The sequence below is a fragment of the Symphalangus syndactylus genome, chromosome 1 (genome assembly GCF_028878055.3).
Source record: "Symphalangus syndactylus isolate Jambi chromosome 1, NHGRI_mSymSyn1-v2.1_pri, whole genome shotgun sequence".
In the NCBI taxonomy this organism is placed as follows: domain Eukaryota; kingdom Metazoa; phylum Chordata; class Mammalia; order Primates; family Hylobatidae; genus Symphalangus; species Symphalangus syndactylus.
The window spans coordinates 84,299,148-84,323,231 of record NC_072423.2 but is presented as its reverse complement, the minus strand read 5'-3'; the positions used below and the strand labels follow the sequence as shown (position 1 = coordinate 84,323,231).

The window sequence follows — 24,084 nt, the reverse complement described above, 5'->3', positions numbered from 1 at the left end:
AGCAAAATATGAAAAAAGCAATCTGGCTCTTTCCACAGAATTCCAAAGATGGTGAAAGGAAGCTCATTTATATTTCCTTACCTAACAAGAAAACAGGTACTTATCAACGATATTATTTGCCTTTCTAAATTGCCAAACTGTACAAAACAAGCAAACAAAATACAGGATTTATGTTGCTCATCACTGTATTTACTAAAGATATTTATCTAACTTTTCTATCTACTGCCACACATTACCATATATCTAATATGAGAAAGATGTGTTCATTGAGTCAGGGTAGGATAGGAGGAGGTCATAATTTTATTAAAAAAAAATAAGTTCAAGTAACATGTAATCATCTTTATATTTAATGTATCACAATGGCGTGTCTTTATTTTTTCATAGCTCACTCTGAGAGTGCTGTCACTATAATTTTCATTGTAAACACTATTTTCTTTCTTTTCTTTTTTCAAAAAACATTGGGGTTTACAATTATTTTAACCAATAATAATTATCTTAGGTTATCATGCCCTCCATCTCCTGCTCTAGTATATTTTAAATCTGTGGGTTATTGGGAGATATTTAGATATATATTTATTTGATTATACATATGTTTGTTTGTATTGTGTGCTATACCATATTTCCTAGTTTCTGGGGCTTGCATGTCCAGAAAATTTTTAAATCACAACCAGAAATCCATGTATATCTCATATTTAGTGTGTTTATTTTGTCTCTATGTTATTGTGTAACAAAGTGACTTTTAATCATTTCTTTAATCTATAGTATCTTTTTATCCAAAAAGGAGCTTTTACTAATTTTCGTTATGCAAAACCAATATGAAGGACCACATTTTCTCCCAATTTGTTCAGATTTCCTCAAACTCCCCTAAGATTTTGTATGATAAAACAAACTTAACGTTCACATTCAAATTAGCATTTCTCAATTATATTGAGAATAAAACTATGGGAAGATTAATGTTTTAATAAAGTTTATATAATTTATTTAAAATATTATTAAATTTGTTGTGAAAAATAGGTAAGTAATCCAAAACAATAGCATACCGATTACCTAAGTTTAGTCATGAATTGGGGGAGGGGAGAAGAACCGCCCTAAGTTGCAAGTATTACATCCTACTTGACCTGTGACTCACCTAGGCATCATTATGGTCCTAACAAAGAAGTTAATTCACACTCAGAATAATGTAAGCGTACATATGTAAAAACAAACAAACAAACAAAAAACCTCTTTCTAGTAAGGCACTGTCACAGTTAAAACAAATAACAAGAAGAAAACTCACAATATACTTGATATTTTAGAACTACTTCTAGGCAGCAAAGACACATTGAATCACTTAATCTTCAGTCATCCTTCCCAACAATTCTGCAATGACATGTTGGTTCTGGACATAAGAACAAACAGTTTTAGATAACTTACACTATTTGCCTAAAATAGCCTTTCAAATATGACATAAATTAAGATAAAGTGGAGATCGAGACCATCCTGGCTAACACGGTGAAACCCCGTCTCTACTAAAAATACAAAAAATTAGCCGGGTGAGGTGGCGCGCGCCTGTAGTCCCAGCTACGCGGGAAGCTGAGGCAGGAGAATGGCGTGAACCCCGGGGGGTGGAGCCTGCAGTGAGCCGAGATCGCGCCACTGCACTCAAGCCTGGGTGAAAGAGCGAGACTCCTTCTCAAAAAAAAAAAATAAATAAAAAAATAAAGTGTAGAATATATCTATATCCATATATTTCCTGATATTTTTTGCTTTGTATATACAAATAATTGCCACTGTCATCTGTTATGCTGCTCTGACTCATATGCCTAATATCTGTCAACTCTATTAAAGTCTCAGCTGTACCACCCGAAGAGATATGGGTATTCACAGGATGATTTTTGAAGCAGATGGTTTTATGCATTTTTGGAATCTGTGACAGAAATTTTTTATATAACTAAAATTGTATTATGTCATAATAGTAATTGTAATCTATAAATATGACCAAACTCTAAAAACATAGTAAAATAATTGTTCACATATCAGATATCCACAATATTAACAATGTTTTTAACTTTAAAAATTTTCTTTATATATCTATACAGACATGAATATCTGTCTATATCTCTTTCTCTCTCTCATATGATTCTATCTGTTCATCCATAATCTATCTATCTATCCATTATCTATCTATCATCTATCTATTCATGTATCTCATCAGAGTTTCTCAACCTTAGCACTATTGATATTTGGGGTTGGGTATTGCGATGGGCTGAGTATTGATTATAGTAGAATGTTTAGCAGCTTACTGGCTTCTAACCTTTAGATGCAACAGTGGCCCACCTCCAAATTGTGATAAATAAAATGTCTCTAGACATTAGAAAATGTTTTTGGGTGAGTAAAATCAAAAGCAACTGAAAACTGCTGATCTGTCTTATCTCTTTCTTGAATTATTTAAACTTGTTTTTATTTGTGAGAGGTACGTTTTCAAATGTCGCAAATTGTGAAATTTAGGTATATCTTATGTTAGCTTGGCATACTAAAAAATTTCTCAGGTGATGATAGAGGAAAGCTATTGACTATGCTGATGTCTCTATCACAATAGGTTTTCTGATGAACCTGGATGGAACAACACAATCTAACAACGGTGAATGAATTCATTCTTACAGGAATCACAAATATCGCTGAGCTGCAGGCACCATTATTTGCGTTGTTCCTCATGATCTATGTGATCTCAGTGATGGGCAATTTGGGCATAATCGTCCTCACCAAGTCGGACTCCAGGTTGCAAACCCCTATGTACTTTTTTCTCAGACATCTGGCTCTCATGGATCTTGGTTATTCAACAACTGTGGGACCCAAAATGTTAGTAAATTTTGTTGTGGATAAGAATATAATTTCTTATTATTTTTGTGCAACACAGTTAGCTTTCTTTCTTGTGTTCATTGGTAGTGAACTTTTTATTCTCTCAGCCATGTCCTACGACCGCTATGTGGCCATCTGTAACCCTCTGCTATACACAGTAATCATGTCACGAAGGGTATGTCAGGTGCTGGTTGCAATCCCTTACCTCTACTGCACATTCATTTCTCTTCTAGTCACCATAAAGATTTTTACTCTATCTTTCTGTGGCTACAATGTCATTAGTCATTTCTACTGTGACAGTCTCCCTTTGTTACCTTTGCTCTGCTCAAATACGCATGAAATTGAATTGATAATTCTGATCTTCGCAGCTATTGATTTGATTTCATCTCTTCTGATAGTTCTTTTATCTTACCTGCTCATCCTCGTAGCCATTCTCAGGATGAATTCTGCTGGCAGACAAAAGGCTTTTTCTACCTGTGGAGCCCACCTGACAGTGGTCATAGTGTTCTATGGGACTTTGCTTTTCATGTACGTGCAGCCCAAGTCCAGTCATTCCTTTGACACTGATAAAGTGGCTTCTATATTTTACACCCTGGTTATCCCCATGTTGAATCCCTTGATCTATAGTTTACAAAACAAAGATGTAAAATATGCCCTACGAAGGACATGGAATAACTTATGTAATATTTTTGTTTAAATTTTGTACAATATGATTCCTATAAATTAGGTTATGGGCATGAATTTTTGCTGTGCATACTTCCAGAAGACATAACAAGCATAATCGATTCAACATATATTTACATATGTCTCGTACATAATAGGCTCTTCTAATTGCTATACATAGATTAATAAACAAAACAGTAGAAATCTTTGCCTTCCTTGATGGATAGATGAATTGCATTCACAATAAGCCCATTTTATATAACAGTAGAATGTGCACCATAGATATAGACAAAGAAAAAAGGGAGACAAGGAAAGCTAGTATGCTGGGTGGCAGCAGGAAACAGTCATTACAGAAGGAAGTTACGAGGATTCTAGTGTTTTTATCTGCTATTGGAATAAAATTTACAGTGTGTATGTTTCTGTATGTTTCCGTTTGTGTGTTTTTGTGTATATAAGCATTTTCCTTCTGTTTTAGCCTTCACACTTTTTGCCTGACATTGCATTTAATACTGGTTGTTTAGATGACATGTGATGATTTTAAGTCTTACAAATGTGCTTGAATAATTACTATTCCGAATATTAGGATCCTACTCTTTCCTTATCAATGCTTTTATTTCCATATATAAGTCTGTTAACTGAATATACTTTGTAGCTCAATAATCGGAAATTCTGATTAGCACCTGATTTTGTTTCAGTTAGCCCATTCTGTTTACATGAGTAGATATATCAATTATGCTTAAGTTTAGAAGACATCCATAGAAATTCTCAGGTTTATTCTTTTTCTCCAGGTGTTCTTGCTTAATAATTGCCTTTTTCACAGATTTTCCCGTTATTTATCTAAAAAAAAGTAATAAACTGTGGTTAAAATTTGTGTTCCAGTTGTTTTTACACCTTTGAGTAGGAGGACCATTCTATGATGAATTAACTTTGTAGTCTCTCACTCAGTTGACAATTCATAATTTCTATCAATATGCACTATATCGAATGCATTATATTTTCATGTACTTCACTGTTTGATTGCATCAGTTGATTTTTCTACTTGTACAAAGCAAATAAAAGTAATAAAATGCACTACACCATACTGTATCTATCTGCTGGCTATTACAGATGTCTTTTGACAGTTACAGACTTTCACCATGCAAGTGAAGTCTGATCTGTATGCAATGATATCGTTATCTTGCCTTTTGAACATGGTTGCTTTCCTTAACTCCATACGTTTTCTTATGTATTTTGATTTCCTTTATTCTTTTTAATAATCCTAAGAATTTATTGGAAGTATCAGAGTCTACAATATTTTCTTGGTTCACAATCATAAAACAAAATCCCATGTGCAGCCAAAGAAACACTAATGAATATATCTCATTGGAATAAATTAAACATTGCAGAGCACACTGTCATGTGAGGATAAATATTATCATATTGTTGCTGTACTGAAAATGAATCTTTAAAATGGTCATAGAAATTACCAGGTAATAATAATATCTCACACTTACTATTGTATTATAGAGATTCTACATGTCTCAAACAATTTAGCCATCACAGCAGCTCTGTGAGGTAGGTTCTATTAAAAATTCCATTTTTAAGATGATAAAGTAGAGCCTAGATACAGTAAGTTGTCAGAGATCACCAAGGTAATGAGTAATAGAACCAGGCTTTGTTGTATTTTTTTGTTTGTTTTAAGAGACAGAATCTCCCTTTGTTGGCAAGGTTGGAGTGTAGTGGCATAACCATAGCTCACTGCAGCCTCAAATTCCTGAGCTCAAGGAATCCTCTCACCTCAGCCTCCTAAATAGCTGGGATTACAGCTATAAGCCACCAATGCCCGGCCTATTTTTGTATTTTTCATGGAGACAGGGTTTTGCCATGTTGCCCAGGCTGGTATCAAACTCCTGAGCTCCAAGTGATCTGCCAACCACAGCCTCCCAAAGTGCTGGGACTTACAGGCATGAGCCACAATGCCTGACTCTATATATATTCTCTTTCTCTTTTCTTTCTCTGTCTCTGTCTGTCTGTCTCTCTCTCATTTTTTTAAGACAGGGTCTGGCTCTGTTGCCCAGGCTGGAGTGCAGTGGCATGATTTCGGCTCACTGAAACCTCCGCCTGCTGAGTTCAAGCAATTCTTATGCCTCAGCCTCCCAAGTATCTGGGACTACAGGCATGTGCCACCATGCCCAGATAATTTTGTATTTTTGAAAGAGGCGGGGTTTTGCCACATTAGCCAGCCTGGGCTTGAACTCCCTAGCCTCAAGTGATCGGCCTACCTCAGCCTCCCAAAGTGCTAGGATTAAGGACATGAGCCACTGCACCCAGCCCTATTTTGTCTATTAATGTCATTTGTATGCTTCACTGATGTTACCCTGAGATGTGACAGAGCAAAACCTCACTTTGGCAGATTTGGTATTAGAAGAGAAAAAGAGCAGAGGAGTCAATTATAGGAAGAATACATGCTGGGGATCCATTGTACCACATGGTGTTTGTAGTTTATAATATTGAACTTTTTACTTGAAGTTTGATGGAAGAACCAATTCCAAGTGTCTTCACCACACATACACACACATATACACATAAACACATGCACACACATATGCAGGGTGAACTATAGGTGGTAACAGATGTGCTAATTAACGTTATCTTAGTAATCATTAAACAATGTATTCATATATAAAATTATCACACTGTGCACCTTAAAAATATATTTTTGTCAATGAAATATTTTCAAATAAGAAAATAAATGAAAGCAGTGAACTATGTGACACATAAAATTAATTTACAAAATACATAATCAAAAAGAAAATTGACTCAGAAATGTAACCTTATCAGTCCATTTTGACATTTTGTAAGAGTGTCTATGCTCAAGTAGAAAGCCATCAAAAAGGAGAGTTTGAGTAGAGTTGTAATAAATTGCAGAGGATGAGGATAGCAGAAATTAGCATTAAGTAGTCAGTAATATGCTGAAGACAAAGAAATAATCAGGCAGATTTTCTTTATTTCTATCCTAATAAGTTCAACCATCTTTGAGAAAGAAAGATTGAGGTTGTTTTCTTAATAGGGGAAAGGACCCTCCTAGGAAAAGATGAGGAAGGACAATGACAATTTGGCAAATCCTTGGACTCCCTGGACACAGAGTAAATCACTATTGAGCTGAACAGGCATGTTACAAGGTAGAGAAGTTTCAGAAGTCATGAAACAGGAGGAACTATATTCTAATTTCCAGTATATGTGATTGACGCATCTTGGAACAATGAGGACCACATCATTCACAATGGCATGTGGTGTTTTCCCCATTTTCCAGTGTGTCATATTTGAGCATAGGTTGACATCATGTTTAGTTAATCTTACCTTTATAAGTTCCCTGATGAGGATGAAACTATTTGTATATTCTTTAAGTCCCAGCTAAAACACTAGGACACATTATATAATATGTGAAATAATAATAACAGGTACTTGTGGCCTGTAGGGGTCAGATTTAGATCTCAAACAAATTGCCTAACATTATGCCCCAGAAAACAACATTTAAAATAAAAAAAATCAATCCTAAAATTATCAGAAGGAAACAAAAAAAGATCAGAACAGAAATAAATACAGTAAAGAATAGAAAAAACATAGAAAAAAATAACAAAAATAAGAGTTGGCATTCTGAAAAAATAAAATTGGCAAACTTTCAGCTTGGCTAACTAAGAGGGAAGAGTAAAATAAAATTATAAGTGAAAGTGGAGCCATTACAACTGATATCTCAGAAATAAAATGGATGAGGGACTATTACGAACAATTATATGTCAATAAATTGAATAATTGAGGAAATGAATAAATTCCTAGCAAAATACAATCTACCAATATTAAATCAGACATAAACAAAAAGCCTGAAAAAAAAACAACATAGAGATTGAAGTAGTGATATGGTTAGGCTCTGTGTCCCCACCCAAATCTCATCTTGAATTGTGATCCCTACATGTCAAGGGAGGAACCTGGGGGGAGGCGATTGGGTCATGGGGGTTGTTTTTTCACCCTGTTTTTATGATAATGAGTGAGTTCTCAGGAGGTATAAAGGTTTAAATAAAAGTGGGGCACTTCTCCCTGCCCCCAATGTCTGTCTTCTGCTGCCTTATATAAAAAAAGGTGCTTGCTTCTCCTTTGCTATCTACCATGTGTCAGGCCTCTGAGCCCCAGCTAAGCCATCATATCCCCTGTCACCTGCAGGTATAAATCCAGATGGCCTAAAGCAACTGAAAAAACACAAAACAAGTAAAAATAGCCAGTTACTGCCTTAACTGATGATATTCCACCATTGTGATTTGTTTCTGCCCCACCCTGACTAATCAATTAACCTTGTGACATTCCTTCTCCTGGAGAGTAAGTCTCTGGAACTCTCCACCGAGCACCTTGTGACCCCCGCCCCTGCCCACAAGAGAACAGCCACCTTTAACTGTAATTTTCCACTACCTACCCAAATCCTACAAAACTTCCCCACACCTATCACCCTGTGCTGACTCCTTTTTCAGACTCAGTCTGCCTGCACCCAAGTGATTAAAAAGCTTTATTGCTCACACAAAGCCTGTTTGGTGGTCTCTTCATATAGATGCACATAACACCATGATTATAAGTTTTCTGAGGCTTCCCCAGCCATATAAAACTGTGAGTCAATTAACTTCTTTACTTATTAATTACTCAGTCTCAGGTAATTCTTTAAAGTAGTTTGAAAACAGATTAATACAGAAGACTGGTAGTGAGAGAAGTGGAGCATTGCTATAAGGATACCTGAAAATGTGGAAGCAATTTTGGAACTAAGTAATGGGCAGAGGTTGAAACGGATTGGAGGGCTCAGAAGAAGACAAGATGATGTGGGAAAATCTGGAACTTCCTAGAGACTTGTTGAGTGATTTTGACCAAAATGCTGATGGAGATATGGACAATGAGGTCCAGGTTGAGATGGTCTCAGATGGAGGTGAGAAACTTATTGGAAAATGGAGCAAAGGTCACTCTTGCTATGCTTTAGCAAAGAGACAAGTGGCATTTTACCCCTGCTCTGGAGATCTGTAGAACTTTGAACTTGAGAGAGATAATTTAGTCTATCTGATGGAAGACATTTCTAAGCACCAATGTGTTCAAGATGTGACCAGACATTTTCTAAAAGTGTATGTTTATGTGTATGAAGAAAGAAATGATCTAAAATTTAAAATTATGTTTAAAAGGGTAGCAGAGCATAAGAGTTTGGAAAATTTGCAGCCTGACCATGCTGTAGAAAAGAAAAACCCATTTTCTGAGGAGAAAGTTAAGCCTGCTGCAGAAATTTGCATAAGTGACTAGAAGCCAAATATTAATAGCACAGACAATGGGGAAAGTGTCTCCAGGGTATTTTACAGATCTTCATGGCAGTCCCTCCCATTACAGGCCCAGAGGCCTAGGAGGGTAAAATCATGTCCTGGGCCAGGCCCAGGGCCCCGTCGCTGCTGTGTGCATCCTTGGGACTTGGCACCCTGCATCCCAGCTGCTACAGCTTCAGCCATGGCTAAAAGGTGCCAAGGTGCAGCTCAGGCCATTGCTTCTGAGGGGGCAAATCCCAGGCCTTGATGGCTTCCACCTGGTGTTGGGCCTATGAACCTGGAAAAGCTGCAGGCACTCAATGCCAGTCCATGAAAGCAGCTGCAGGGGCCCTACCCTGCAGAGCCACAGGGCTGGAGCTGCCCCAGGTTTTGGGAGCCCACCCCTTGCATCAGCATTCCCAGGATATGAGATATTGAGTCAAAGTATATTATTTTGGAGCTTTAAGATTTAATGACTTCCCCACTGGATTTCATGCTTGCACGGAGCCTGTAGCCCCTTTGTGTTAGCCAATTTTTCCCAGTTGGAATGAGGACATTTACCCAATTCCTGTACTCTCATTGTATCTTGGAAGTAACTAATTTGTTTTTGATTTTCCAGGCTCATAGAGAGAAGGGATTTTTGCCTCAGATGAGACCCTGGACTGTTGACTTTTCAGTTAATGCTGAAATGAGTTAAGACTTTGGGGGACTGTTGAGAAAGCATGATTGGTTTTAAAATCTAAAAAGGACATGAGCTTTGGGAGGGATCAGGGCAGAATGATATCTTTTGGCTCTGTGTACCTACAGTAATCTCATCTTGAATTGCAATCTTTATGTGTCATGGGAGGAACCTGGTGGAAGGTGATTGGATCATGGGCAAGGTTTCCCCCATGCTGTTCTCTTCATAGTGAATGAGTTCTCCCCACCCACTGCTGCCTTGTAAAGAAGGTCCTTTCTTCTCCTTTGCCTTCTACTGCAATTGTAAGTTTCCTGAGGCCTCCTCAGTCAGGCAGAACTGTGAGTCAATTAACCTCTTTCTTTTATAAATTATCCAATCTCAGGTAAGGTTCTTTAGAGCAGTATGAAAACAAACTAATATAAATAGTAATTAAAAACCTCCCAACAAGGAAAGCTGTGGGTCAGATGTCTTCATGGTTGAATTCTACCAAACATTTAAAGAATCATTACACATCATTCTAAAACTCTTTCAAAAAATAAAAGTACAGTAGTCCACTTAATCCATAGAAGATACCTTCCTAGACTCCCAGGAAATGCCTGAAACCATGGATAGTACTGAACCTGATTGCCATAAATCAGAACATGTATCTGTCTACATCCCATAAATTTAGTGGCTCTTTCATCTTAACTAAGCATTTCTTGATATGTTTGGCTGTGTTCCAACTCAAATATCATCTTGAATTGTAGCTCTCATAATCCCCATGTGTTGTTGGAGGGACCTGGTGGGAGATAATTGAATATGGGGGTGGTTTCCCACACTGTTCTCATGGTAATGAGTAAGTCTCTTGAGATCTGATGGTTTTATAAGTGAAACCACTTTTGCTTGGTTATTCTTTCACTTGTCTTCTGCCATGTAAAATGTGACTTTTGTCTTCCACCATAATTGTGAGGCCTTCCCAGCCGCATGGGACTGTAAGCCCATGAAAGCTCTTTTTCTTTATACATTACCCAGTCTTGGGTGTGTTTTTATCAGCAGTGTGAAAAGGAACTAATACAGTAAATTGGTACCAGTAGAGTGGGTCACTGCTGTAAAGACACCCAAAAATGTGGGAGCAACTTTGGAACTGGGTAACAGGCAGAGGCTTGGACAGTTTGGATGGCTTAGAAGAAGACAGGAAAATGTGGGAAGGTTTGGGACTTCCTAGAGATTTGTTGAATGGCTTTGATCAAGATGCTGACAATGATATAGACAATGAAATGCAGGCTGAGGTGGTCTCAGATGGAGATGAGGTACTTTGTTGGGAACTGGAGTAAAGGTGACTCTTGCTATGTTTTAGCAAACAGACTGGCAGCATTTTGTCCCTGCTATAGAGATTTGTGGAACTTTGAACTTGAGGGAAATGCAAGATACATTAGGGTATCTCGCAGAAGAAATTTCTGGGCAGTAAAGCATTCAAGAGGAGACTTGGGTGCTGTTAAAAGCATTCAGTTTTGAAACGGAGACACCATAAAAGCTCAGAAAATTTTCACCCGGACAGTGGGATAGAAAAGAAAAACCCACTTTCTGAGGAGAAATTCAATAAGGCTGCAGAAATTTGTATAAGTAATGAGGAGCCAAATGTTAATCACAAAGACAATGGGGAAAATATTTCCAGAGTATCAGAGACCTTTGTGGGAGACCCTCTCATCACAGGCCCAGAGGCTTAGGAGAAAAATGTGGTTTCCTGGGTCAGGCCCAGGACCTCCTTGCTGTGTGAAGCCTAGAGACTTGGTGCCTTATATCCCAGTCATTCTAGTAATAGCTAAAAGGTGTCAAGGTACAGCTCAGAACATGGCTTCAAAGGGTGCAAACTCCAAGCCTTGGCAACTTCCATATGGGCGTTGAGTATGTGGGTGCACAGAAGTCAAGAGGTGAGGTTTGGGAACCTCTGCCTAGATTTCAAAGGATGTATGGAAATGTCTGGATGTCCAGGGAAATGTTTGCTGCAGCAGTGGGGCCCTCAGGGAGAACATCTCATTGGACAGTGTGGAATGGATATGTGGGGTTGAAGCTCCCTCACAGAGTCCCCACTGAGGCACTACATAGTGGAGCTGTGAGAAGAGAGTCACCATCCTCCACTAGACCCCAGAATGGTAGATCCACTGACAGCTTGCACTGCAGACACTCAATGCCAGCCTGTGAAAGCAGCCAAGAGGAAGGCTGTTCCTTGCAAAGCCACAGGGGTGGAGCCGCCCAAGACAATGGGACCCCATCTCTTGCATCAGAGTGACCTGGATGTGAGACATGGGGTCAAATGAGATCATTTTGGGGCTTTAAAATTTTACTGCCCCCCTGGATTTTGGACTTGCATGGGGCCTTTCGTGCCTTCATTTTAGCCAATTTGTCCCATTAGGAATGGGTGTATTTATTGAACGCCTGTGCCCCTATTGTATCAAGGAAGTCAGTAACATGTTTTTGATTTTACAGGCTCATAGGTGGAAGGGACTTGCCTTGTCTCAGATGAGACTTTGGACTGTGGACTTTTGAGTTAATGCTGAAATGAGTTAAGACTTTGAGGGACTGTTGGGAAGGCATGATTGGTTTTGCAATATGAGGACATGAGATTTGAGAGGGACCAGGGTGGAATGATATGGTTTGGCTCTCTGTCCTCACTCAAATTTCACATTGAATCATAGACCCCATAATCCCCATGTGTTGTGGGAGGGACCCAGTGAGAGAGAATTGAATCATGGGGGCAGTTTTTCTCATACTGTTCTTGTGGTAGAGAATAAGTCTCACACGACCTGATGGTTTTATAAGGAGAAACCCCTTTCATTTGGTTCTCACTTCCTCTCTTGTCTGCTGCCATGTAAGACATGACTTTTGCCTTCTGCCATGATTATGAGGCCTCTCCAGCCACGTGGAACTGTGAGTCCATTAAGCCTCTTTTTCTTTATAAATTACCTAGTCTCAGGTATGTTTGTATCAGTAGCATTAAAACGGACTAATACACTTATCCAATACTGTGTTTTGACATATGACAGCAAAACTAGCATGAATTTCTTTTCCTTCTTCACAATTTCATAGATAGATTTGTTCTTACCATCAATGTTAGCAACCTCAGCATACATGTTGTTTTCTCTCCTCAAATGAAGAACTTTCATGTCTCACTTAAAGGAAATACTTCATGGCTTCTCTTTGGCATATCTGAACTGACAGCATAACTACTCTGGCACTTTGGGCCATTGTTAAATAAATAAGGGTTACTTGAACACTGTAACAGTTTACCTGATGACTGAAAAGACTACTAAGTGTCTAAATGGGCAGGAAGTGTATACAGTTTACATATGTTTAACAAAAGAATGATTCTATCCAGGGAAGGATGGCTTGGGACCCCACAATATTTCCTCTTGCTACTTACAGTGGCTCTCAATTTACAATGTATGAAGCTTATTTCTGGAATTTTCCATTTGATATTTTAAAACCACAACTGAAATATCAGAAAACAAAGTCTTAGATAAGGAGCGACTACTGTACAGGAAATACTTTCAAACACATTTTACATGACAAGTATCACCCTGGTGCCAAAGCCAAAGATACTGCAGGAAAAGGAAATGACAGGCCATATATGGATAACATATATGTAAAAATTTCCAAAGGATAAATACTGGCAAAGCAAATTCAACAACATACTAAAATATTATAAATCCTGACCAAGGAAATTTATCCCTAGCATGCAAGAATGGTTTAACATACACAAATCAATCAATGTTATATATCACATTAACAAAATGAAAGATAAAACCACATGATGTGAAAAAAGCATTTGACAAAATTCAACATTCTGTCTCAACAAAAACTTCCAATAATTTAGGTATAGAAGAAAATTATCTCAATGTCCTAAAGATAATGTATGAAAACCCCACATCTAACATAATCAATGTGGAAAAACTAAAACCCTTGTCTCTATGATCTAGTACAAGTCAGGGATGCTCACTCTGGTCACTTCTATTCATCATAGAAATGGAAGTACTAGAAAAAGCAATCAGACAAGAAAAATAAATCAAATTCATATAAATCAGAGAGGAGAAGTAAAATTATCTCTATTTTCAGATATCATGATCCTTTATGGAAATACTTCCAAAGACTTCACAAGAAAACACTGTTAAAATAAATACCTGTATTCAGTATATTAACAGGATGAGAAATAACATTTTTTTTTACATAAAGGGAAACCTAACCAAAAGAAGAAATCAAGAAAATAAATCCACTAACAATAGCACAAAAAATACTTAGAAATAAATTTAGCCAAAGAGTAAGAGATCTGTACTCTTATAACTATAAAACGCTAATGAAAAAATTAAGACACAAATAAGTATTTTCTAGATTGGAAGAATTAGTATTGTTAAATATTGTCCATGCTACTCAAAGCAATATACAGATTCAACACAATGCATATTCAAATCCCAAAGGCATTTTTCACAGACATTTAAAACACTATCTTAAAACTCATATGAAACCACCAAAGACCCCCAAAAGGCAAAACAATTCTCAGAAAGGAAAACAAAGACAAAGGCATCATGCTTTCTGATTTCAAATATTGCAAAGCTACAATAATCAAAATAGTAAAGCACTGGCATAAAAACAGACTTAAACAAATGGAACAGAATAGACAGCACATAAATAAACCCAAACATATACAGTCAGCAAATTTTTGACAAGGACACTAAGAGTTCACAATGGATAAATAACAGTCTTCAGTAAGTGGTGCTGGAATACATAGATTTCTATATGGAAAGAAATATAATTGAACTTTTATTTTAGACCATACACACAAATAAATTCAAAACAACTAAAAGACCTGAACCATGGACCTGAAAACCTAGCACAATTTTAAGGAAAGATAACAGAAAATTTTGTTTATGCTGGCCTTGGCAATGACTTTTTGAGTACCACACCAAAACTTCAGGTTAAAAAAGCAAAAATAAATACATGGTACTTTATCAAACGAACAATAATTTTCACAGCAAGTAAACAATCAGCAAAATGAAAAGATAGCCTACGTTTAAGACAGAGTTTGCTGTTTGAGTCAAGCCATGTTATTTTCCTCCTAAAATAAATTTCAAGAAAGAATAAAATCAACACTTTTAAGAGGTATATTTCTTAAAAAGTCAGACATCTCCCCAGCATAACCACAATGTCTCAGAATCCAAAATTTCTTGATACACAAATGTATATGAAAATTAGAGCAAGGCTTCAAGTAGAAATAGAAGGTAGTTCTTAGTTCTGCTCTTTTTTCAGAACCTCAAGTTTGGATTATGGCATTATTAACTCTCTGGTTTCTTCTACCCACCTTATTCCAGGCATCCAAATCTATGTCGTATATGTGAGGGTCTCAAGGGAGAGAGAATGTTCTGTCTTCTAGTGGTAAAACAGCTCTGGGTTTTATCATTGCAGGATTCTGAGACAAAGACATTGTTTTTAACAATAAAAGTTTTGATGAAAATCGGAAAAAATTTTGTTTAGAACACATAAAATAATCAAAAGAAAATCAACAAACAAGAAAAAATAAAAATAGGCATACATTGAGACATTTTAAAAATAATATATACAAATGGCCAAAAAGTACATGGAAACATGTTATCATTAGTCATCGGGTAAATGAAAATTACGATCACAATAAGATACCAGTTTATTCCATTTTCCATTTCTAACTTAAATAGTAAAAAATATTTCTATATCAAATTTAGCAGCAATGTGGAGAAAATGGGATTCCAAAAATTACTATTGGTAATGTAAAATTCAGTAATTTTGGAAAACTGTCAGTTTCTTCTAAATTTAAATATATATTTACACTATGATCTAGTAATTTTACTCAGATCTATAACAAAGAAAAATGCATGTGTCCACAAATATTTTTGTATAGGAGTATTTATAGTAATTTTTAAAAAATTTTTATAGATTTGGGGAATACAATTGCAGTTTTCTTACATCCCCAAACTGGAATATACATCAATTGGGCAATGGATAGAAAACTATGATATAGTCACACAATGAAATACCATGTACCAATACAAACATGGATGAAGTTCAAAAGCAAAATACTGACTAAAAGAAGCAAGGTTGAGAGCATGAATTGAACATTTCAACAAACATGAAATTCAAAAACCAAGAAAATATGTCTAGGGATAGCAATCAAAGCAGCAGTTGCCCAGTGATGGGAGGATAGTGTTGTGAGTTGAGGTAATAGGAAAATTATTCTATGATAGAAGTGTCCTAGGATCTGGGGATTATAGAGTACAAGGGAAATTTCTGGTTTTGAAAATATTCTACATAATGATTTAGTAACTAAGTACAAATAATTTTTTTCAACAACCATTTTGTTGAGTTTCAAATTTCACTGTGTACATTTTCCTCAATTCTTCCACATATTGAAGCCATGGAGGAAGAGTACACAGATGAAATGTTACAGGAAAGGAGGCATACAATATTTTACTAGAATTTACTCCCAATAAGGTTATACTGAACATTATCCAACAGTTGTGGCATCAGCTCAGGAAACACCACCATTAAAGAAAACACTACACAATGCATTACAACAATTGTTACAGGTTTTCTATAGAAAAAAAAGACACACACACATACATGTATGATATATATGTCATATGATACACGTGTGTGTATATATATATATCACTCCTTTAGATATGAGGCTTTAATTTCAAATCTTTCAATATCAATGAGATTCCAGGAAAATTACAGTTTATCTGAGCTTGAAGCTCTCTCAATATGTATTTAGTAGACTGAAATAAATAGAATGGCTTTTAAGACTTATGAAGTTACTGAGAAAACCCTGAACCTCAAAAAATTTCTAACTGATATTATTGCACCTGAAGATAGAAAAATCAGTCATTTGCATATTTTTTGTATTATTTCTGCCCTAATGTTCAGCCCTACATTGTTACATTCAATATGAGAACAGTAATATCTTACATGTGTGGGTTAAATAATACATTCCAACCTACTGCCTACCATATATTTTAATAAATTCAAAGAAAAAATTCCATTTGATGATGATAGTATCATTTATGAGTTCACCATTACTTTTATAACTCTTTCAGATTTAGTTAAAAGTTATGTCAAAATATTTTCAGCTGTTACTTATAGTTGGCTCTGTGTGAGTGAGTGAATACCTTTATGTCATGTGGTTCTCCACAGTACTGTAGAGACCATTTATTGTTGTTGTTTCTTTTCTTTGAGATATCCCTTATGTATCCTCTCTGGTGAACGTGTAGGGTGTCCTAGGTAATTAGTAGGCATAAAAAGACAACATTTTTTTTTTCCTTTTTTTTTTTTTATTATACTTTAGGGTTTTAGGGTACATGTGCACAATGTGCAGGTTTGTTACATATGTATCCATGTGCCATGTTGATTTCCTAAAGTATCTCAGATAATTTGGGCAAAATCATTTGAAGGAATTACACATTTCTTCAGAGAGTAACAAAGAGAGGAATAAACTTGAACTCATATCATACACATAAATTCACAACAATAAAAAGTACTTTTAGAAGAAAACATAATGTCAAACCATTATTTCTTCCTACCCAAAGCACAAGTAAACCGAGAGAAGAAAATTCAACTCATTAAAGGTGAGACGATAAGAATTGGCATATATTTTCATTATCACCCAGGGTTGGTCATTTCTTATGACTACTAACTTCTGATATAGACACATAAATGGTCAACGAGAGCCGATTCCTCCAAATACACTACAAAACTTCAGTATCATCTCTGCTAATTGGAGTTCTCTGGACTAATATGGTGTTAGAGAGCACTAAATCCTATGAATTGAACAGATGACCTATACCTATTTGTTTTGTGAGAGTTGAATGTGATGTTTAGATATTTCAAGTAAAGAGGAAGTTAAAATCACCTAAAAAATTTATAAGTAAGCTTACCTGTTAGAATGCATTAAGGTTAGAATTTTTAGAGAAAATACAGGTAATGATATCCAGGTTTGAAAAATAACAAATATTATATTAATATATAATTTGATATTTTAAAGAGAATATTTTATAAGTATTTTTATGGCAATAGTTTACAAACTAAAAATAATTTTAATTTAAGGACACCAAATGCAAAAACTTAAAATATTTTTAATCCTTTCTTTTTCCTCCTGGGCTGCTTCTGTCTTTGAGGGGTTTTGTTTTGTTTTTTTAACAATGGGCATTAGAATCATTTAGTAGACTGAAATAAATAGAATGGCTTTTAAGACTTATGAAGTTACTGAGAAAACCCTGAACCTCAAAAACTTTCTAACTGATATTACTGTGCCTGAAGATAGAAAAATCAGTCATTTGCATACTTTCTGTATTATTTCTGCCCTAATGTTTAGCCCTACATTGTTACATTTAAAATATAAACATTAAAATATTAAAAGGAGACCAGAGATATCCTTTTCCACACAAGAATCATGTACAAAGTGAAAGAGTTCACACTTCTTCAAAAGGAGATAACTGACACTGGATATGAAGACAGACTTAAACACAGGAAGAATTGTTGGGGTGATCAGACTCAACCCCAGGTGGTGGGGGCGACAAAGTCCAGCGGAGTCAAAGGAATGAGAAAAAGACAGTTTGAGAGAGAAAGTGGGACCAGGGGGCCATCGTGAGTGTGGAGGCTGCCAAGGCCCCAAGCTCTGGGAGCCCATGCTATTTATTGGTGCTTAAACAAACACTTAGTGAAGATGTGGGTGTTGAAAGGAAACAGTGTATCAGGTTAACGAGAAAAACATGGCTGCTTGAGATAATGGGAGTGCTAGAAGCAAGGAGCCAGCAAGTCTAGCAGACGTGCGAGCCCTGCCTCAACTTCTCTCCTAATACTCAGCTTTTCTCCCAACATGCCCCCTTCTGTTTTGTAGAAACCACCACAGTTATCATTATTAGCATAACGTGGCCTCTTTAAATTAAGCAAGGCAATTGCAGGCTGTGCAGCCCTTAATTGCCACTTGGTGATCCAGCTTCATTTTTCTTAGCCCTTATTCAAAATGGAGTTGATCTGGTTTGAATGCTTCCTACTACATAGCTCCCCTTTCCCTTTTACAAGAGGACCCTTAATCGTAGGGGTTGCAGAAGGATGAAGGTCTGTTTTCTGTAACTTCTTCATGCTGAATAGGGGTGATCATACTCCTGCCTACCTATTAGGGTCTCTTGTATTCAGGGTAGAGAGGAGTTCAGTCAGAAAGCATTGGTCCATTAAGCATCTATAGGTAAAACACTGGTGCTCCAGCAGTTTCTCAGCATGGCTCATACTGGGGGAACCCAGTCCATGGTTGGGATCCATGGGTCCTTCCAGTCTCCTGTTCCATGGTCATACACATCTTGAGGGCATCTACATGGTTTGTTCATCTCCTGCAAAAACACAGCATACCCTCACCCCCATGTTAGTAAATGTACAGAAACACAAGCAAAAACATTTGTGGCTGTAGCTGGGAGGCATGCCATTGCTGAAGCATTTGTAACTCAGCTTCTGCCCTTTGGTTAATTATCATGGGGGTAAAACTTACCATTGATAATGAGAAGCAGGCTTTTTCTGATTAACAGAAACCATAGAAAAAGCAAATCGAGGCTTATCCTTCTTGTGCAACAGTATAGCAAAAAAGCAATCCTTAAGCCTTCAATTTGCACTGTACAGGTGGGTCCACTAGATGCTGTGGTTCATGATAGATCTTCAGATGTTTGGTGGGCACTCACACAGGCACCTGATTGTCACATGGAGAGACACAAGCAAATCTTCTTCCCATAAAATTATCTTTCCTTTTTCTCAGCTCTTTGTATGTGCATCCCTCTACCATATATCTCATCCAGCCTTTTTATTTTCCTTTGTCCTATCAAGTGTTGTTTAGCTGCAGTCATGGGTTGATCTTGCTGAATTTTTTCCTCAATTAATTGATGTTCCTCCCATGCTTTTTTGGACATGAAGCATTTACTGTTAAGGTTTGAATCACCTCGTAAAGTAAAAAAGAGGTGAGATATAGCATAGGTAGGAATGCCTAAAGTTGGACAAATCCAATTAATGTCTCCTAATAACTTTTGGAAATAATTTAAGGTTTCTATATTATCTTTTTGAATTTGAACCTTTTGAAGCTTAATAGCACTTTGCTTTACCTTCATTCCTAGATATTGAAAGGGAGTAGAAGTTTCAATTTTATTGGGGGCTATAATTAACCCTGCCACATTTATGGTCTTTTATAACCGTTTGTAGCACAACATCAATTCTTCCCTAGTCTCAGCTGTACACAGAATATCATCCATGTAATGGATGATATAACATTTTTTAAACTATCTTCTAACTGGCTTAATAGCTTTCTCACATAAGTTTGACAAATAGTCCGGCTACTTAGCATGCCTTGTGGTAATACTTTCCAATGGTATCTGTCCACTGGTTCTTCATTATTTATGGTGGGAACAATAAAAGCAAGTTTTTCATAATCTTGGGCAGCCAAAGGAATGATAAAAAAGCAATCCTTTAGATCACTATGAGAGGTCACTATTTTGGTATCATTGCTGGAGAGGGCAGCCCTGGTTGTAGCACACCCATGGGTTGAATCACAGCATTAGCAGCCCTTAAATCTGTTAACATTCTCCATTTCCCTGATTTTTTCTTAATGAAAAATACAAGAGAATTCCAAGGGGAGAAAGTAGGCTCTATATGTCCCTTTTGAAATTGTTCCTGCACCAGTTCTTTTAAAGCCTCCAGTTTTTCCTGTTTCAGTGGCCATTGCTCCACCCAAACCGGTTTGACAGCCAAACAAGAGGATTGGGAGCTGGAGGCTCAACAATCGTTGCTCCTAAAAATGACACCCCAATTCTGTCTGATCTGTTTGCCCTTTTAATTCTAAAGGTTCTGATTGGCCATTTTTATATTTTCCTAGTCCTTTTCCCGGTGATATCCCATATTTTTCATCATTTGTCTACTATGATTGCTATATTGATCCATAGGAATAGGTATTTCAGCTTCCCATTGTTGCAATAAATCTCTACCCCATAAATTGACAGGAATAGGTGTAATGATAGGTTGGATTGTCCCTTCCTGACTATTCGGCCTTTGACATGGTAAAATCAAGGAATTTTGAAAAACTTCTGAGGCAGCTCCTACTCCAACAATACCAATGGATGCCTTTTGCTTAGGCCAGTGCTGGGGCCATTGATTTATAGCAATAATAGAGAAAACAGCTCCAGTATCTACTAGTCCTTCAAAATATTTTCCCTGAACAGTTACTGTGCAAATAGGTCTTTTATCAGACACTTGATTAACCCAATACACAGCCTTTCCTGCTGGATTGTTATTACCAAAGCCTCCTGTTCTTTTCACTGTGCTGCTTCCTAGTTTTATATAAGGTAACAGCAACAACTGAGCAATTCTTTCTCTTGGGGAGGCAGAACACGGAGAGGAACTAATAACTAATTGAATCTCTCCAGTACAATCAGAGTCAATTATTCCCATATGTACAGTAGCACCTTTTAAATTTAGACTAGACCTTCCAAGTAATAGGCCAACTGTTCCTCAGGGTAAGGGTCCCCTAACTCCTGTGGGTACTTTCTTTGGTGGCTCCCCAGGAAGTGTGAACTAAAAGATGAGTTACATAGATATTTACAATACACAACTGGACATTTTCCATTATTTTGGGATAAACCAAAATAAATTTTAAAGTTTCATTTGGAGATTTCAAAGCTGAAAATGCTTAGATCTTAAGAAAATGCCTTAGGTCTTAAGTATATATTGTCCATTGTTTATAAAATCATTTGCCTTTTTTATCTAAAAATTTTAATATGTGAATTTAACAGGTTTTTCTTCTAGACAAGTTCTTTGGCATTTAAGTAAAATCAATACTTTCAGAGTAGTCACCTGTATCACACTGGAGTGACTGCTTTAATTTCTAAATCATCGATTAGTGTAACCCAGGGATATTGATGGCCTTGATACATAATTTAGTCTTGTCATTATAGCATGTGGAAATCAGGGCTTTGGGGGCATCATCTGACCCCATTTATTTTTACCACAGTGGTTCCTGCCACAATATCATAGGCTGTTCGATTATGCTGAAAAAACAGCAGTGAGATGCAAGCAGGGAAAAAAGAAGCAATTGAAATATTCTTGATCAAAGCTCATGTAGTGGACACTGTAATGCTAACATTCGAGGAAAGAATCACTAAAACCCGACAGTGCAATAAGCACTAATGTATCACATGTCACAACTCGAAGCCCTACCAAGAACTTCCCTGGGGTAGCTCCACCTGCTCCCCAGATGCAAATTATCTCATAGAAACAAACTAATAATCTGTATATAAGAGCCACAACCATCATTTTCTGCAAGTCTTCCACTGATACGTCTTTATCTATTTTTTCCATTATATAATGCATAGCAAACTTAGAGATATCCTTTATCCCACTGAGGTGCATAATGCTTAAGACAATGGTTGCTTTTACAAAGAAGAGAATAAAGAAATTCACCATCCTGGGCCAAGGATGGAATAACATATTCTCTGCCTGCCTGTTGCCCGGTCTCACTCAGGCTTCACGAAGGGGCTGCTGATCCTACCTTCCTCACTGGAGTGGCCCAGACTGATGCCTGCACATGAGAAGCCCGGGGTCCCAGGCCAGCGACTGGAGCCCGGGTGCTGATGCCAGCAGCTGTCCTGGGGTCAGGGCCTGGGGCCCAGGACTCAGGAAGTAGAAGGGGTACAATAGCCCAGCCACGGGGATGGCAGTGCTGTCCGAAGGGAAGCTCTGCGGGGACTGTTGGGGACTACAGCAAGCGGGGAAGACGGCCAGGCCCAGGCCGGCTGTGCCAGATGAGATAGCTGCAGCAGGACTGCTACAGCCACTCGTGCACTTTCCGGGAGCACTCGGTCTCTCCCGTGGGCTGTGGCCTTGGGCACTTCGGCAGCCCAGCACCCTCCCAGCACTTCCTGAGCTCGCGGGGGCAGCTCCGATTTGTCAGGCACAGCCGTGAGGCCCCGGGCTGTGGGCTGGCCAGGGGCCTGGGGTTTGGCCTGAGGGTCGTCATGGGGGCATGGGACAGTGGCGGCAGGTGGGCCTCTCATGGAAGGGACGGACTCGTGGCCCCCTCCACCTTCGTCGTGCCCAGAAGGGCAGCCTTGGGCTTCCTCGGGACCCTCTGCCATCATCGCCTCAGCAGCACCCTCCGCTGTACCTGTCACTGCTCTGTCTTTATACACCTTTTTAAAAAAAATCTCTCCAATTCTCTCCCATTCATCCAACTCCATAGTCCCCTGTTCCGGGAACCATGGGCAAAACTGCTTTACTGTACTAAAAAGTGGTAACAAACTCCGACTACTAACTTTTACTCCCCCACTTCATAACAAAGGCTTTAAAAAAATTAAATAAGCAGAATGTCTGCATTCACTTCGTCCCATTGTTACCCTGGTTCTTCCGAGTGTTCAGCTTTCCCACGGAACTTCTTTTAGACGACCTCGGGTGTCCTTTGATGATGCGTCCTCTGCTTTCACACGCTCTAGCGTTCCTTCGCCGGGGTATCAGGAATGTTGGGGTGCTCAGACCCAACACCAGGTCTTGGGGGCAATGAAGTCCGGCGGAGTCAAAGGCGTGAGAAAAAGACAGTTTGAGAGAGAAATTGGGACCAGGGGCCATCGCGAGTGTGGAAGCTACGAAGTCCCGAAGCTCTGGGAGACCGCCCTATTTATTGGTGCTCAAACAAACAGTTGATGAGGATGTGGGGAGTTGAAAGGAAACAGTGTATCAAGTGAATGAGAAACATATGACTGCTTGAGATAACAGGAGTGCTAGAAGCAAGGAGCCAGCAAGTCTAGCAGACATGCAAGCCCTGCCTCAGCTTCTGTCTCAACACTCAGCTTTTCTCCCAACAAAGAATTATTGGCAAAATTTAAACACTTCAAAGCAGTGACACTGTGGCTGCAATACTGAATTCCTTTGTTCAGTCCACTGCATCTCCTATTCTACAATAAAATCCTTTGAAGGCATACCCTGAAATCTTGTGAGTTCAAAAGAATGTTTTCAAAAATGCTGGACTTACGGTTCTTACTTGTAAGGGAGGAAAGAGTCAGAAAGACAGAATGGAATTCAATGAAGAAAGAACAGTTTCATCTGGGAAGGATGGCTGCAGACAGCTTACCAATCTCCAGTCTTGCTCTCCTCCCCTGTCCTTACTTTCTGAGTCAGAACAGCAAGATCTACACGTAAAACTAATCAGTTGCTGTTAACTTCCACAAGGTGAGAGTGTTCTAACTCCTCTACGCTATAGGTTTGGACCTTGGGGTGGACTCCCAGAAGGTTCTACTTGATAGTTGTGTGGGTTAAAGCTGGCATTCCATTAAGTTATAACTAAATTCTGTATTTTATTTGACTGAATAATATTTTAAAATGCAACTACTGCTCGAATTGAAATTCACGCTTGCAGAGTTCCATGTTTTCATTGAAGAGAAACTGAATGGTAGAAGAGGAGAGACAAAGAGATTAGGCTAAAGCAGATTTTACTAACTTTAATCAGACCTGTTCCACTTTTTTTTGCTCATGTTCCACATTAATTAGATTAAATAGAGGACCAGTACTTATCACTGAAAT

The 24,084-nt window shown here is 37.9% G+C and overlaps 1 protein-coding gene and 1 pseudogene across 1 annotated transcript; one reads left to right on the top strand and one right to left on the bottom strand.

The window, feature by feature from the left end:
• Positions 1-2,596: 2,596 nt before the first annotated feature.
• On the top strand, positions 2,597-3,535 carry LOC129489929 (olfactory receptor 8K3). The gene has a single exon (XM_055293177.1). It carries the CDS (start codon positions 2,597-2,599, stop codon positions 3,533-3,535), a length of 939 nt encoding a protein of 312 aa, XP_055149152.1.
• A 17,959-nt stretch (positions 3,536-21,494) lies between these two features.
• On the bottom strand, positions 21,495-22,646 carry LOC129489928 (protein FAM8A1-like; annotated as a pseudogene).
• Positions 22,647-24,084: the final 1,438 nt, after the last annotated feature.